This window comes from Gigantopelta aegis, chromosome 2, assembly GCF_016097555.1.
Source record: "Gigantopelta aegis isolate Gae_Host chromosome 2, Gae_host_genome, whole genome shotgun sequence".
NCBI classification, from domain to species: domain Eukaryota; kingdom Metazoa; phylum Mollusca; class Gastropoda; order Neomphalida; family Peltospiridae; genus Gigantopelta; species Gigantopelta aegis.
This window is the reverse complement of record NC_054700.1, coordinates 49,465,183-49,482,148: the sequence shown is the minus strand read 5'-3', so window position 1 is coordinate 49,482,148 and position 16,966 is coordinate 49,465,183. Positions and strand designations below refer to the sequence as shown.

The window sequence follows — 16,966 nt, the reverse complement described above, 5'->3', positions numbered from 1 at the left end:
CCTCATTTGTCGTTTTCAGTGTACGGTGACATTAACACGAACAGCACGGGGTCAGTTGCTCAACCTACCTCATCAGCAACGACACTCTACAAAGCTCTCACTACACTAAGGTTAATCCACTGGAGTCGGATCGATCCCCGTCGGTGGACCCATTGGGCTATTTCTCGTTTCAGCCAATGCACCACGACTGGTATATCAAAGGCCGTGGTATGTGATATCCTATCTGTGGAATGGTGCATATAAAAGATCCCTAGCTTTTAATGGAAACAATGAAGCGGGTTTCCTCTCTAAGACTAAGTCAGAATTACCAAATGTTTGACATCCAATAGCCGATGATTAATAAATCAATGTGCTCTGGTGATGTCGTTAAACAAAACAAACTTTTTTTTTATCCACTGGAAATTGAAAAGGGGCGCTACCACAACCCCCCCCCCCCCCAAAAAAAAAAAAAAAAAAAAAAAAACCTCACAAAAACCCCCAACAACAAACAAACAAAAACAAGAACAAAAGAAACCGCCTGAGCAACGATTTTGTTCTTTCTGCCCAAAACGTTTTTTTTTACTGAAATGCACTTACTACAAATATGGACCAACTGCTGACTGATACTGCTAAAAGCGATATGAACTTAAAGTTTAACCTTTCAAATGAAAATGAACAACTTAAAATAATTTTAGACGCACCCATAGATATTGCCTCTTTAACGGGCAAATACGTTTATGGAAATCTGAAAACTCGAATGTCTCATTAAAGGGACATTCCTGAGTTTGCTGCATTGTAAGATGTTTCCTACTAATAAAATATATCTACGATTAAACTTACATATTAAATATATTTTCTTGTTTAGAATATCAGTGGCTGTATGTTCAATGTGTTTCTGGTCGTCTTAATATTTGTAAGAAGCCGAAACTGGATTTTGTCTTCAAATAATTTCGTACGTACGAAAAAAAACATATTTTAGGAAATAAAATTAAATTTAACCTAACACATATATTAGAACGATCAGAAACACGTTTAATATACAGCCACTAATATTTTATGCAGAAAAATATATTTGATATGTAACTACAATCGTTAAAAATTCTCCGCAAACTCAGGAATGTCCCTTTAAGTTAACTACATGCATGTGAAACATGTCCATTACTATATTTGGGGGACCTAGAGTAACTTGGTAATGGAGAGTTATGGAATCGTCTCTCTATTACTGAAAAACAATGGAGCGTTGAGACAATACAGGTGTATTTTAATATGGATGCAAGCTTGCATGTTCATCCGGATGAATAAACTAAATGCAAAGCTATCATGCACAGACCACTGTAGATGCACATTAGTTTAGAATGCATGAATACTCACCAATATCACAAATTAGTGATAGATTTTCCATTTAATTACCATTTCAGAGCCATTTTATGTGTTAAATCAGTTGAGTTTCACTTTGACTCCTAGCATCTTACTTGATATAATAAAAAAATCACAGGTATGATGTACAATAATATATTATTAAACAGACATTTATATAATTAATCCTGTCATATGTTCAACTCATTTTATTTGTATTGTATGCTTTGATATTTCGTAGCATTTATACCAGCAAACAATGCCCTTCGGAAGACATGGATATGCATTTTTGTTTTCCACCACTTGGACCATAAAACTAAATTATCTGATGTTTAATATGGATTTTGTTTAATAAAATAAAATGTCTACAAATATATGTTAATGCAATACAAATCCTATAATGGATACCAATTAAATACGTTTTATTAGACAATTTCCCGCCATTTTCTGTTTGTTTATTTTTTGGATTTAGCATCACCAAATTAGATTTAAAATATACGCTGGACCAAATCCTAAAAAAAAAAAAATCCCGCACATGTCCAGGCGCGTTTGCAGGAAATTAGAGGAGGTATCTATCTTATGAGGAGCAATTTGTTTTTGGGGTGGAGTGAACATGAAATTTTATTGGAGCAGGTAGGTGATGCGGTCAGTTGCGCAGTAGTGTCGGGGTGGGGGTTTAGGGGCACCGGGACAATCCCCCCACCCCCACCAAATCACACTTTTTTGTTTCTTTTTTTACTGTATTAGATTTTATAAAACCATACATACATACATACATACGTACATACACACATCGTGTGGATTGACCCCCAATATAAAATCCTGGCTACGTTTCGACACCCACTCTTAGTGTTGTTGATCCCGTACTTCTCTCTATCGGGACATTGCAGTTTGAAATTGCATATTGAGTTTGGGCTGTTCGAAGACAATTTACTGATGGGTTTTCTTTTGACAACAACACTCGCCAGACGTGAATAAATATCAGACAAGACACAACATGTGATTATTTACTGCGGATTGGTCTTACCATTGCCCTGTATCAAAACGTAATCGCTTTTCTAATCGGGCTAGTCCCAAAGGCTGATGGCAGCTATAAACTCCATTCTGTTATTCAAACAGTGTCTATTGATCTCCGTTGTATTCTTTAAGGTTGCAGGAAGTTAATATCTCAAATCAAAATTAAGACTTTCTATTAAATCAGAGATTTTATTATGAGCAGCTGTTATCAAAGATGGCCGGGACGTAGCCCAGTTGTTATAGCACCCCACTGACGTGCGGTCGATCTAGGATCGATCCCCATCGGTGGGTCCATTGAACTATTTCTCGTCCCAGCCAGTGCACCACGACCGGTATATCAAAGGCCGTGGTATGTGCTATTCTGTGTGTGGGATGGTACATATAAAAGATCCCTTGTTACTAATGGAAAAATGTAGCGGGTTTCCTCTCTATCACTGTGTCAAAATGACCATTTGTTTGACATCCAGTAGCCGATGATTAATAAATCAATGTGCTCTAGTGTCGTAAAACAAAACAAACTTCTCATGACTAAATAATATACTGGAGCGGTTTTCCCCTTTAGAAGAGCAGTGTTTGTATAATGGAGGTTGTCATCCTATTGTATGTGTATAGTAGCTCAAACAAGCGGATGTGCAGGCAGTTTAGCGCACGGGAGGGGGGAGGGGGGGGGGAGTCTAGACTGTGGCGGCGAAATGTAAAGGGAGTCGAAATTTAAAGGGGGAAGAGATGTATTGCAAAAAATGCTTGAGAAAGGAGGGGTTTCGACCCCCGAAACCCTCCCCCCCTGCACATGAACCAGCCAAACCGGATTTTACCTCCCAAAACCTTTGCACATACAAAAACATATATATATATATATATATATATATATATATATATATATATATATATATATATATATGTGTGAGTGTTTTTTAAAATATCCTGAACAGTAGCTGCTACAAATATTACTGCACGATCAGAAACACCCTGGTATTCTATACAAACATATTGTAATGAATATGTAATTTGAAGTGCCGCTAAAAGTTTATGAATATAAACACAATGAATTTATTGATTTTTTTAAAGTGAACGTATCTTAGTCAATTTGATATCTCTGTGGAAGGTTACCATGTAGGTAATACCTGCTAGTGTACTTTTCAATGATGTTTGAGAACGTTGCATCCCGTTCCTGAACAATGGAGATGCCCTTTATAAAATTTCTCGTTCCAGCCAGTGCACCACAACTGGTACATCAAAGGCCGTGGTCTGTGGGGTGGTGCATATAAAAAATCGCTTGCTGCTAACCGAAAAGATTAGTCCATGAAGTGGCGACAGCGGGTTTCGTCCCTCAATATCTGTGTGGTCCTTAACCATATGTCTGACGCCATATAACCGTAATTAAAATGTGTGGAGTGCGTCGCTAAATAAAACATTGCCTTCCTTCCCTTTACAAATGTTGCTCCCCTCCCTGGGAGAATCCTGCATCCACCCTTACCGTATAGTCTGTAATTTACACTTTAAAATGTCTACTACTCGGTCAATATTATAAATATGTACGATATAATAAGCTCCCCTTGGGTTTTGCGCTAGCGTTACGTTCGTATAATTAGGAACTAGCGGGATACGAGTGACCGACAAACGGATATTCCAGCAGACGTGCTTATTAAGTAATACACCGGCTGTCAATGTACTCCATTTTGAAATATTACTAGATGTTATTAGCAGAAATAGAGACCGGAAGTGGAAAAAAAAAAAACTACCAAAAAAAATCAGTGTCAAGGCTAAATCATTATTATGCGTAGTTAAAAGTTAAAGTTTGTTTTGTTTAACGACACCACTAGAGCACATTGATTAATTAATCATCGGCTATAAGTGGATGTCAAACATTTAGTCATCATAGGAAACCCGTTACATTGGTTTCTTTTTCCATTAGCAGCAAGGGATCTTTTATATGCACTTCCCCACAGACAGGAAAGCACATACCACTTCGTTTGACCAGATGTGGTGCACTGGTTGGAACAAGAAAAAACCCAAATCAGTTGAATGGATCTACCGAGGTGGTTCTATTCTGCGACGCAAGCACCTCAGGCGAGCACTCAACCGACTGAGCTAAATGTATGTAGTTAAAGGGACATTCCCGAGTTTGCTGCATTGTAAGATGTTTCTCTTAAAGGGACATTCCCGAGTTTGCTGCATTGTAAGATGTTTCCGACTAATAAAATATTTCTACGATTAAACTTACATATTAAATATATTTTCTTGTTTAGAATATCAGTGCCTGTATATTAAGTGTGTTTCTGGTCTTCTTAATATTTATAAGAAGCCCAAACTGGATTTTGTCTTCAAATAATTTCGTACGTACGAAAAAATAATTTTTAGGAAATAAAATGAAATTTAACCTAGTACAAATATTAGAACGATCAGAAACACGTTTAATATATATACATGTCACGGAACATGCTCTTAAATTTGTTTCGCCTGTGGCGATTTTAATTGTGTTAGAGGGCCGTGTGCAGTTTATTGCCCGTAGCCCAGATGGGCAACTTGTTACGTAATACTTCGCACGATCGGACATTCCAATATGCACTTAGTCCAGCTGCGGAGGCCATGTGGCGAGTAGTTACGTAATACCTCTGCGAGTGCGGTTTTACAACCGTGATTTTGGCGACGATGGCGTCAGTAAGTCTGACGATCAGAGAGAAATAATACCGACTCTAGTAGAGTCAGACTATGAGATGATACGTGAGGTACCGCCTTGTACTCCCAGGCAAAATCCTGATTTATAATAAATAGCTAGTGTTTTAGAGATATCGAGGAGAACGAATTAGGACGGCTCCAGGGGATCACGAACGTAGTCCGTTAGGACTTGGTAAATATCATTTCTGCTCTGTGTATAACCTTGATGTGATTGATGTGACTTTAAATATTTTAATACTGTATTATACCAATATTCTTTAGACAGTGTCTTCGGTCATCTGACGAAGTAAATCGTAGACTTTTTGTTCTAACATTATATGAGTATTTGGTAATATAAAGCTTAGCCAGTCATCCTAGAAGACCCTAGGTAAACTGTAGGTTATTGTCTTTATTGTGATAGGTACCAGTATTAATTTTGTGTTACAGATTACTGAAAGAGTAGTTAAGGGTTAATTAAAAATTAACCCGTTAGGAATAGAGCTGTAATTCCTTTATTAATTAAGTTCCCCAAGAAGCGTTTCTAAATTATCACACGTTACTGAACGAGTAGTAAGGGTTAATTATAAATTAACCAGTTAGGAATGGTGTTGTAATTCCTTTATTAATTAACTTCTCCTGTAAACGTTTCTCAATTATCACACGTGTGGGTGTGGTGTAACGGTGAAGTGATTTCGCATATTGTGTAACTAGACACCTAGAGATTAACTAATTAAGTGATCAGTTCTGGGTTGTTATTATTGCTGTTATTAATTTACTACTACGGCTGTACATTTGTCAGCGTAGATTAATACAGATTCCAAAGTGTATTGTGTTTTTGTTGTGTTTTCTAGAGAACTAACGTGCTATAATAATATATACTTTATATAAGATCGTATCTCTGATCATACCTAGAGACGAGCCATACTAGGGTTTAACAGCCTGTTGCAGAGAGATCTAATAGATATACAGTTAGGAGAGATATTTTGATAATCGTGTTTTATTCAGTTACGGGAATTATAGAATCCCCGTGACAATACACTATATATAGATATTCATACATCAATACATACATACATAATAAAATAGATTCGTTTTATTTTATGTTCGGTATATATCTAATATACACAAATGTATCTTATACATTGCATATCGATAATGTTCTAAATGTCATTAGTTATTGATTCCAATTTATTGCAAGACGTGCCTTTTCTGATCCCATTGTAATTGATTAATAGTAACATTATGAAAGGTCACCAAGGTCAGATTGTACACGCACTGTCGTATGATTTATGACAGTTCGTTAACTCTAACTGACCTAACCCTAACCATAACCCTGGCCGTTCGTGACCATACTGTCTGCTGTCTTCCCTGGAAGTAAACACACATACTTTGCTTATTTGTTTGCTTTGTTTAACGATATCTCTAGAGCACGTTGATTTATTGAACATCGGCTACTGGTTATCAAACATTTGTTAATTCTGACAAGCATACTCTTAGACGAAACCCGCTACATTGTTCCATTGGTAGCAAGGGATCTTTTATGTGCACTTTCCCACACACATGATAGTACATATCCCGGACTTTGATATACCAAATCGCGGCGATTTTTCTCTCATTAGCCACTTAACATTTCACTCTCTACGCCATATAAATTTCTTTAATAACAGTTCATACTAAAACTGCGCGGGAAACTTTCTGTTTTGTGTGAAACGTCACGTATTCCGCTGAAATCGCTCGTTGATTGATTGGAGCGCGGTTTCCGCTGCGGTTTTTGGCGCGGTATTCTCGCAGTTTTGGTGTGAACGGATCTTAAAGGTGTATACCACAAAATCAAATCCCATAGATAACAATAGTAACAGATGTGGTTAAAACTCCTGCATGCAGCGTATCAATCGACATATTGCCTACACCATGGATATAAAAACTACCACCCCTCACCATTAAACTACGTCAGAAAACAAGCTGCTCATTTCAGATATAACGAGTAGCGTCTGTGACTACCATAGTTTCGACAAAAATTGTCATGCTATTTTAGTAGGACCCCGCACATGTTTCAAGCACAATGGTAGTTGTTGGTACACTGACACAGGTTAAAATCAAATTACACGAATTTACTGAACAGACGGAACAACACGTTATCACAACAAACACTATCTCACATTTTCCACCAATAAGCAGGACTGGTAGCCTCAACTGTGGGATGAAAAGTTGGGCGCACCTCGAACTTTGACCCACTCAGATACTATTTGGTGTACGGTTACCTTAAGCCAGGCTACCGAGATAGGTCAAGAATGTACTCAGAACATAATTGGACATAACAGAAAAATATTTTTTTCTAAAAAAATTATAATAATAAAATAATAAACAAAAATCATTCCTCACTTCTACTTTGTTTTGACTTTTTGGAGATTTCGCAGAGAATGAGTGAGTAGGCGACGCTGATGATGAGTAGCGGCAAGGCGTAGACCGCTATGACGTTGAAGAGGTTGTAGGCGAGCTCGTGCACGGGGGTGGGGAAGAAGTTGAACGTCACGCACTGCGTGAACCACGTGTGTTTGGGGTGTCTCTCCACGTGGAATATCACACTCTGAAACACAACGAAGAAATAACAAATATTTAAGCATAACAATTGCGTAATGAAGTTTAACATGCACAAACATTGTTACAAGCTAGCCCCCAGATCATAATCACCACCACTAAAATAAACAGAGCCAATATGGCCGCGGAAAGGTAGGATGCGGGGGCCATGACATAGTTCCTGCCTCTTCTTGTGCTCAGAATGATGGGAATTATGTATTTGAAAATTCAAACTTTTCTTAGAGGAACATGTCCCTTGAATTCCTGTTTAACAGGGCCTTTAAATACTCCCCCCCCCCCCCCCCCCCGGCCACTGGACTGACAGTGGCTCCACCACTTTCAAATCGCACTGACAGTGACCCCTGACTTTCAATGCCCTGAATCAATAACCAAAAATTAACATAAATAAGGCCAAGAAACAGCCACTACCACTACATGAATCCAGTAAAAGCATCCACTTAATATGGCATGATCCCCAGGCAGATGATTGGTACTAAGTACATATTGCTGATGTTTTTGAAGAACAACGAGGTAGCTAATTGTGACAAGTGGCTAATTCGTTTTTACCCGTCAATACTAGTACTCTACGTTTGATGTAGGACCGTGATATATGCGCTGTACTGTATATGGATAAAATGCATATAAAAGATATCTAGCTGCTATACGATAGTAAAAGGAAACGAAAATAGATAAAACCGCATAGGAAAAAAAGGAGAAGATATTAATACCAAGTCAGTGAAGTAACAACAACAAAAAAATACAAAAAAGGAGGAAAGCAAAAAGTTAAAAAGGTTCACAGGTTCACTGTTGAAATCGGTCATACCGTGTCTAACAACACGACTTTTATAATTTTCTATCACTAATCAAATTCCTAAAAAGAAAACAAATATGCTTGTAACGCAATTTAATTAACCTGATTTGTCAAATACTAAAGTACCCCTTTCTTATTGTTCGTGTGTTTACCACATCTCTGTAATTAGTTTGTTTTTGTTTTCGTACTTCCGCACTTTCCCCAGGATCGTTAATGAAAGTTTCTAAATTACTCGATAATTACTTTCGTACACGAGGGCGCCAGCACTGGCAGGCAAGGGACGTGAAAGGCTTTCATCTAGATTCAGATGATACTGTTTCTAATTATAATAGTAATGTATTTCATGCTAGAAATTAATAACATTACAATATTCAATAGATAATGTGTTTTTGGGTGGGGGTTTTTGTAAGTGATAAGTTTACAACTTGTAAATAAAATAAAATTAATTTAAGCACGTTCGATTCATATCAATTTTAATTAAATCAATCAGAAGGCAGTTACAAAAGGAGAGAGACAAGTTATTTTTTAACTATCCTAAACTAGTTATTCCGATTCATGGAAACATTATACATACATGTGCTGTTACGTTATAATGATAAATGCTGCCAACACTATTTGTTCATTTGTAATTTATAAGGTTCAAGCACGCTGCCCTGAGCATCTATTTCATCTGTCTGGATTTTCGGTCACCGCCGAAATTGATAGATAGTTGTTAACAAGGTGTACTGATGTACACAGGGGGTGGGGGAGGGGTAGGATCGATCCCCGTCGGTTGGAACATTGGGCTATTTCTCGTTCTAGTCAGTGCACTACGACTGGTATATCAAATGTCGTGGTATGTACTATCCTGTCTGGGGGGATGGAGTAAATAAAAGATCCCTTCATATCAATTGAAAATTACAGCGGCTTTCCTCTCTAAGACTATGTCAAAATTACCAAATGTTTGACATCCAACAGCGATGATTAATAAATCAATGTGCTCTAGCGGTGTCTTTAAACAAAACAAACTTTAACTTTTTGATTTACACCGACTCAAGAGTTCAAACTGGGACCGGGTGTAGCTCAGTGGTAGAGCGCTCGCCTGAGGTGTGATGGGTTGCCGGATCGATCGCCCTCAGTGGTATCAGTACTTTCCTCACCCCCACCCAGTGCTCCACGACAGCTACATCAAAGGGTGTGATGTGTACAGTATCATGCCCTGTGTTACTTCTTTACCGATTGGAGTAGCTGTCTATATGGCTGCAGAGGGCTTCGTGTCTTTCGTTTTATACGAGAATCAAATGTCAAAATAACCATTATGACAGACACCAAATAACCGTAAATTAAAATGTCCTTTTCGTTCACTGCAGACTGAAGTCGGTACAGAAATACGAACCCAGCACCTAGAAGCCATTATATAATTTTTTAAAATTTAATTACAGTATTTGTATTACCACCCCCACCTCCCCCACCTCCAAATAAACCACCACCACACACACACAACCACAGACACATTGAATACTAACTCTATATAAACACGGCACGATCAAGGTTGGTGCTGTCGGATTTCTTTTATCGTCTTCAATGATTTCATTTCATTTCAACTTATTTTCGTGCTTATATCCAATTAAGGTTCAAACACGCTGTCCTGGGTACACACCTCCGCTATATGGTTAGTTGGTTAGTGGTTGGGTACAAACCTCAGCTGTATGGTTAGCTGGTTAGTGGTTAGTGAGAGAGAACAGAGTATAGTGGCCTTACACCTACCGATTGAGCCCTTAAGAACTCGCTCTGGGTTGGAGCCGGTACCGGGCTGCGAACCCTGTACCTACCAGCCTGTAGTATGATGGCTTAACCACTGTGCCACCGAGGCCAATGCCAAATGCCAAAAAGGTTAACGTGCACATTCAGAGCAAGCTGTTGTAGCGCACGCCTGTCCTGGGCACAAGTACCGGCCTCGAGGGACATTCCTGAGTTTGCTGCAATTTTTAAGATGTTATCGACTAACAGAGATTTTTTAACGATTGTAATTACATATCAAATATATTTTTCTGCATAAAATATTAGTGGCTGTATATTAAACGTGTTCTGATCGTTCTAATACTAGTACTAGGTTAAATGTCATTTTATTTCCTAAAATATATTTTTTCGTTCGTACGAAATTATTTGAAGACAAAATCCAGTTTGGGCTTCTTACAAATATTAAGTCGACCAGAAACACATTGAATATACAGACACTGATATTCTAAGCAAGAAAATATATTTAATATTTAAGTTTAATCGTAGAAATATTTTATTAGTCGGACACATCTTACAATGCAGCAAACAAATGTCCCTTTTAGAATTTATTTTCATAACTGATTGAAGATAATGAGAAAAGCCATTCACAAAGCCTGCAGTCGACGACTGATGGTTAATCAAAGAGAAATCTGTATAGAAGTCTTACAACTCTCCGCTGAACATTGCAGTCTCTCTCTCAGCTGAATCAGGTGCAGATGCAGGCACATGTGCAGGAAATTATGCAGATTGCGGATCTAGGCGACGGTTTTAGGGGTCTTCGGTCATGATCCCAAGGAAAATATATTTTGAAAAAAGTAAAAAAAAAAAAAAAAAAAAAAATATATATCCTCCTATGCACCAACCCAGTTCCTACCTGCATTTTGCAACGCCAATAACCTTACCACTAATCTATGAGACGAGTGAGGGGCGGAGGGGGGGTGTTGGGCGAGACTGTCCCCACCCCGCTAGTGCTGGAGCAAATCCTCGAATTCGGGCAAAAATTATAGAGATATTTGAGAAAAATGTGCTGACCTGAGGCCTTTTGACCACGTATTTCCATCATTCTACTCTCAAAATTAGTTATAATCCACGTGTAGTGATATAGCTGTTTGGCATTAATGCTAATATGAAAAACAAAATTGTTATCCAGCGTCGGGCATTTTCATTTAATTCGGGCAAAAGCCAGCTTGTCCCCCTACAAAAATTGGAACCTGTACGCCTATGGATCGTCATTATATCGTAGGCCGCTTTTTGTGAGAACAGCTGACCTCCATTTTAAAGACAAGGTTACAGGTTGGACTATACCAAATAAAATCCCATGGGCGACCATGTTAACATTTGTGTTCAAAAACACTATATGCAAACAATGAGCCATAAATATCAGTACTACAACCCCAACCTCAAAGTATTAACTGCAGAAAATGATACCTTTCATGGGTCATTTTCAGTATAATCAGATGTTTTTACAACACCCCTAGTTTCGCACAAAATTTGAGAACCCCATACATGATCCAAGCACAAGGCTACTTGACACAGTGGTACTAGATGAATTAAAATTGTATACATTTTTAGCTCAGAAACTAATTTGTTTTCTACAACCAACACACTCACATTTATCACCAATCACAGGACTTGTGGTGTTAACTTCTCTATCAAAAGTTTTGTGCACCTCTAACTTTAACCCAGCCGGAAGTTATTTCGTTTAGTGCTACCTACACGGAAACTGAACTGCTAAAAGCGGAGTCGCAAAAATTCTGTGACTTGAAATGTACGTTCCTCTTGAGCTGACGCTCCGTAACAAACACCATTCTGCAGACATTTTAAACAAATAACATTAACTTAAAAACGAACGAAATAAGCAACACCCACACCTCGCCTTGATTTATAGCTACGAAGCCATAACTCAATTATATATTAAAATATGACTAGCAAGTGGGTTATGACAACTATGATTGTAGGTAAACGAATTAAGTATTTTTCGGGACAAATTAAAAGTATAGATTTCAGGATTTCTTTTATTTTTTGGCCGTGCGACTCTATTTTTTATATTAATGATGGGATATCTTAAAATCATTAACCCTAAACCTCGAGATACATACATGGACCGTTTCTGTTTCGCGTAAAATTAATTAAAAGCTGCTATAAACACCAGAGGTACGAACGTTTTCTGTTTTACACAACATTCAAATACAAGGACGACCAGGCTTTAGAGTCTGCGTGCAAAGTCTAGTTTCAAATCTCTAATGACGTCACGCGCATTTAATGTGTATAGCTGTGCCACGGCGTTACAATCTCAGATTCTATTAGAAAACTCTTAAGCCCAGACTCCAGAAATGAGTTTAAAAGCACCTGTCCTGAAGCATATAGAACCTACCAAATTTGATAATTCGAGAAAGAATTTGTAGGTAATGTGTACTTTAATGGTGAAACATCTGTAACAGCCGGAATTGTTTAACACTACAAACAAAAGAGCTAGGTTTAGCGGATTTAAAGTGGATTATGCACCTTTAACATTGTTTTCGTCGTAGCAGGAACATCTGCAGCAATGGGCAATGAACGAGAAATAATAAGAAACGGGATACAAACAGGATGGACCTTGGAACAGTGTATTCGCACGTTGAACACGTAATTACACTGCTACACGGACTATTTGCGGCGCGCATTTGTCAATGAAATTACCCACTGATGTATGTGACACGTCGCATCACGATACCCACATCAAAGACGTCTCAGGCTGGGCATAGCTCAGTGGTAGAGCGCTCGCCTGAAGGTCTTAACTTCTCGATAACTACAGTCCTAATGTTGTGTGTTGCTTTTTGCCGCCCGATTTATCTGCGACTAATTCTTTTTTAAAATTTAAGCCCGATGTAAACAATTTTCTCTTTGAGGGATTGAATTTTAAGTTGATGTATCAAAGCTAATTATTTTTCACTTTTATAGTAATGTATTTTATAAAATTATTATTATTATTTTTTTTTTTTACCCTTTAGGATCGATCGTCATCGGTGGACCGGAGTTGAGTTCAGCCAGACCGAGCAGGAAAAAACCACTTTGGCTAGACTGGTTTATGCGTTTCACGTGAGACCACATCGGGGACCAGTCAAATGCGAGTAATTCGCGAAGGTTAGCGTCACTCGCTGTCGCTGAACACAAGGATCATGTTTGCTGGTGGGTTTTTTTGTTTTGTTTTTTTAATCGCGTCCCAACCAGTTTTACCTGGCTGGTATAGTATAGGGTGATGGTATATGCTTACCTGTTTTTAACACAACGAGTTATAAGATAAATGGTATCCAACAGACAGGAGGGTAGCATTCTATTTCTTATTTATTCTAGAAAAAACCCCAAAACGCAAACAAACCAAAGAAGAAAAAACACACGCACGCGCGCACACAAACAAACAAGAAACCCGAGCTTGCAAGAGTAATTTATGTGGTCCAGCATAGGTTTTCTCCCTTCTGTCTGCGAGTTGCAACTAATATGCCGTGTTAGACGTGCAAACGCTGTGCTTAAAATGTTCTTGGATGTCGACAGACAAAAACTTCTTTCTTTCTTTCTTCCGTCCTTCCTTCAATCCATCCATTCATTCATTCATTCATTCATTCATTCATTCATCAATCATTCGTTTTCTTTCTTGATTCTGTTTCCTTCTCTTTTTTCTTTTACCAGTTGGTGATAATATAAATTGTAGGTATTGTGAAACAAAACATTTTTTGTTTTCTCTTCTTCTCCTAGCTATAATGACAGCAATTAGAGCAGGAAATTAATTTTGCCACTATGATGTACATGAGGTGGAATTTCCGGTTTATTGGATTGAAATGCCAATGTGCGGGTTGAGATGGTTATAGTAAGATATATACGAGCCAAATACGGGCAATAATGCTCTAAACTGACAATTCGTTATAGCATGATGGTCAGTACGTTTGACGGCAATACGAGAGAGAGAGAGAGAGAGAGAGAGAGAGAGAGAGAGAGAGAGAGAGAGAGAGAGAGAGAGAGAGAGAGAGAGAGAGAGACAGAGAGAGACAGAGAGGAGGGAGGGGAGAGAGAGAGAGAGAGAGAGAGAGAGAGAGAGGGGGGGGGGGAGTGAGAGAGAGAGGGAGGGAGGTAAAGTTTGTTTTATTTAACAATACCACTAGAGCACATTGATTATTATTCATCGGCTATTGGATGTTAGCATTTGGTAATTTTGACATATAGTCTTAGAGAGGAAACACGCTACAGCAAGGGATCTTTTGTATGCACATTCCCACAGAAAGGATAGCACATACCACGACCTTTGATATACCAGTCGTGATGCATTTTTGCATTAATAGCAAAGGATATTTTATATGCACCATCTCACAGACATAATAGCACATATCACGGCCTTTGAGATATTAGCCGTGGTGCACTGGCTGGAACGAGAAATAGCCCAATAGGTCCACCAATGGGGATCGATCCTAGACCAACCGCACATTGGGCGAACGCTTTACCACTGGGCTACGTCCCGCCCCCTGAGACAGAGATATAGACAGAGAAAGGTAGAGAGAAATAGAGTGAAATGACAGAGAAAGATAGAGAGAAATAGAGTGAAATGACAGAGAAAGATAGAGAGAAATAGAGTGAAATGACTGAAATATCAATTGACAATATTCATAAATGATTTGACGTTGTATTAAACCTTCACCATTTAGTAAACACACCCAGACATGCCATGGGACATACTATAAGTTGTTTGAAATGTTATCTACCCTTGAATACAACACCCATTGAAGTGAATGCATACGTGTGTTTCTGTAGACTTGTATGGATATAGATCATTGACCTCGGTTTAGTTTGAGTTGCCAATCTAATTAAAATTAGCTCCACTATTACACGTGGATCTAACACCAGCCCGTTGGAGCTCATGTCCAGTTGACCTTTCATTCGACCAATCAAAACCTTACTTGCAAAATCATGCCAGTGATTTGAAAAGAATTTGAAAACATTCGGGATTATGCCAAGGGTATACGAAATGATTCGGGTGAATTACGAAGTATGCTGGAAACTAATTGCAATATAAAATGTTATATAAAATTCGTTTCAAGACGAAAACACCCGTGATAGTGTAGCCATAAAATCTGTTTATACGAGTATATAATACAGAGTTTATTACTGCACTTTTCCCCCTGTTTTTTATTCAATGTTGAAATAGACCAACAAATAGTCTCGTCCGATATTTTTAGAATTTGTATGCTCCCGAATAACGTTATAAAAGGCGAAGTGTAATTGGTCGATATTTAAATTGTTATATATAGATGAAATGTCACCTGGACATGGGAGTCCACGCAATGCTGTTAGATCTACTGGTGAGACCAGTAGAGCTAATTTTAATCTGATTGTTTCAGTTGCCTAAGTCAAAATAAAGAATTCGTTGAAAAAAAATTCCATTAGCAATCATTCTGTTGACAGCGTTTCCAACGAATTTGATCATTTGGGCTTTGCGGCTGATGCAAAATAATTATACTGACATTTGTTGATCCAGATGCTTCATCTTTGACATTCAAACCTGAAGACTTCATACAAGAACACGTACTTATTTTGACAACTTCAATTTGGCTACAGCATTTGATCAAAGTTAAAAAGTTAAAGGTTTTTTTAACGACACCACTAAAGCATGTTGATTTATTTCCATCGGCTATTGGATGTCAAACATTTGGTAATTCTGACATATAGTCTTAGCACTACATGTTTTTATTAGCAGCAAGGGATCTTTTGTATGCACATTCCCACAGACAGGATAGCACATAACATGGTCTTTGATATACCAGTCGTGGTGCACTGCCTGGATCTTAGAGAGAAAGCCCGCTACAGTTTCCCATCAGTAGCAAGGGATCGTTAATATGCACCATCCCACAGACCTTTTTTCCCATCCCCTACCCCCCTTTTTCCCTCCCATTCTTGGTTCCCACAGTTTCCTTCGGAAAGAAACCCAATGAGAAAATGGGTCATTCAAGCGCTCTACAGACTCCATGCTAGATCCCTTCCCCAGGTTTTCAAGACCTTTAATCTCCCCTCCTTTCGTGAAGCCCCCTTTCCCCCTTTTCTCTTCTTTTTTCTTTCCTCTTCCTTTAGTTTTCCTGACTCCTTTCCGATCCTCTTTCCCCCTACTCTTCTCTTTCTTTTATCTATGTTTTTTTGTCCTAAGTTTCCGCCGTGTCTTCCACTAATTGACTCCCCTACATTCCCCATCCCTGAATCTTCTTTTGTCTTTTTTTTCCGCTTTTTTTTCTCCCTCCCCTTCCTTTCTTAAGCTCCCCCCCCTCCTCCCTTTCTTTTCTTCCCCTCTCTTCTTTTTCCCCTCTCCCCACTTTCCCTTTATCCTCTTTTAATATCTTTCCCTCTTTTTCCCCCCTTCCCTTCCCCATTTTTCCTTCCTCTTTTCTGTCCTTTTCTTACTTCCCCTCTACCTCATTCCGCCTTGTTTTCCCTTCTTTTTCCTCCTCTCCTTTTCCTCACTCCCCCCCACTTCCTTTACTACATTATTTCGTATACCCCTTCCCCGTCCCCTTTTTCTTATCTAATCACGTCCTCCCCCTTCTTTTCCCCCCCCTCATTTCTTCACCCCCTTTTTCCGTCTCCTCCCTTTTTCCCTTCTACTCTCCCCTTTTTTCCCTCTCCTTCTTTTTTCCCCTCCTTCTCTATTCTTTTACCTTCCCCCCCTCATTCCCCCCTTCTTGGTCCCTCCCTCCTTTCTCTCCTCTCTTTCCTTCCCTCTCCTCTCCTTCCTTCCCCCCCTTTCTCTTTTCCCCCTTCTCCCCCTTTCTTCTCCCCTTCTTCCCTCCCCCTCTT

At 38.7% G+C, this 16,966-nt stretch overlaps 1 protein-coding gene across 1 annotated transcript in view; it reads right to left on the bottom strand.

Annotated features, from left to right (window-relative positions):
• The window catches only part of LOC121388841 (gonadotropin-releasing hormone II receptor-like), a 184,169-nt gene that overhangs the window by 64,659 nt on the left and 102,544 nt on the right, over nucleotides 1–16,966 (bottom strand). The window contains exon 2 of the mRNA XM_041520359.1: nucleotides 7,393–7,597. Within this exon, the coding sequence (XP_041376293.1) occupies nucleotides 7,393–7,597 (205 nt within the window). The remainder of the gene's footprint in view (nucleotides 1–7,392; nucleotides 7,598–16,966) is intronic.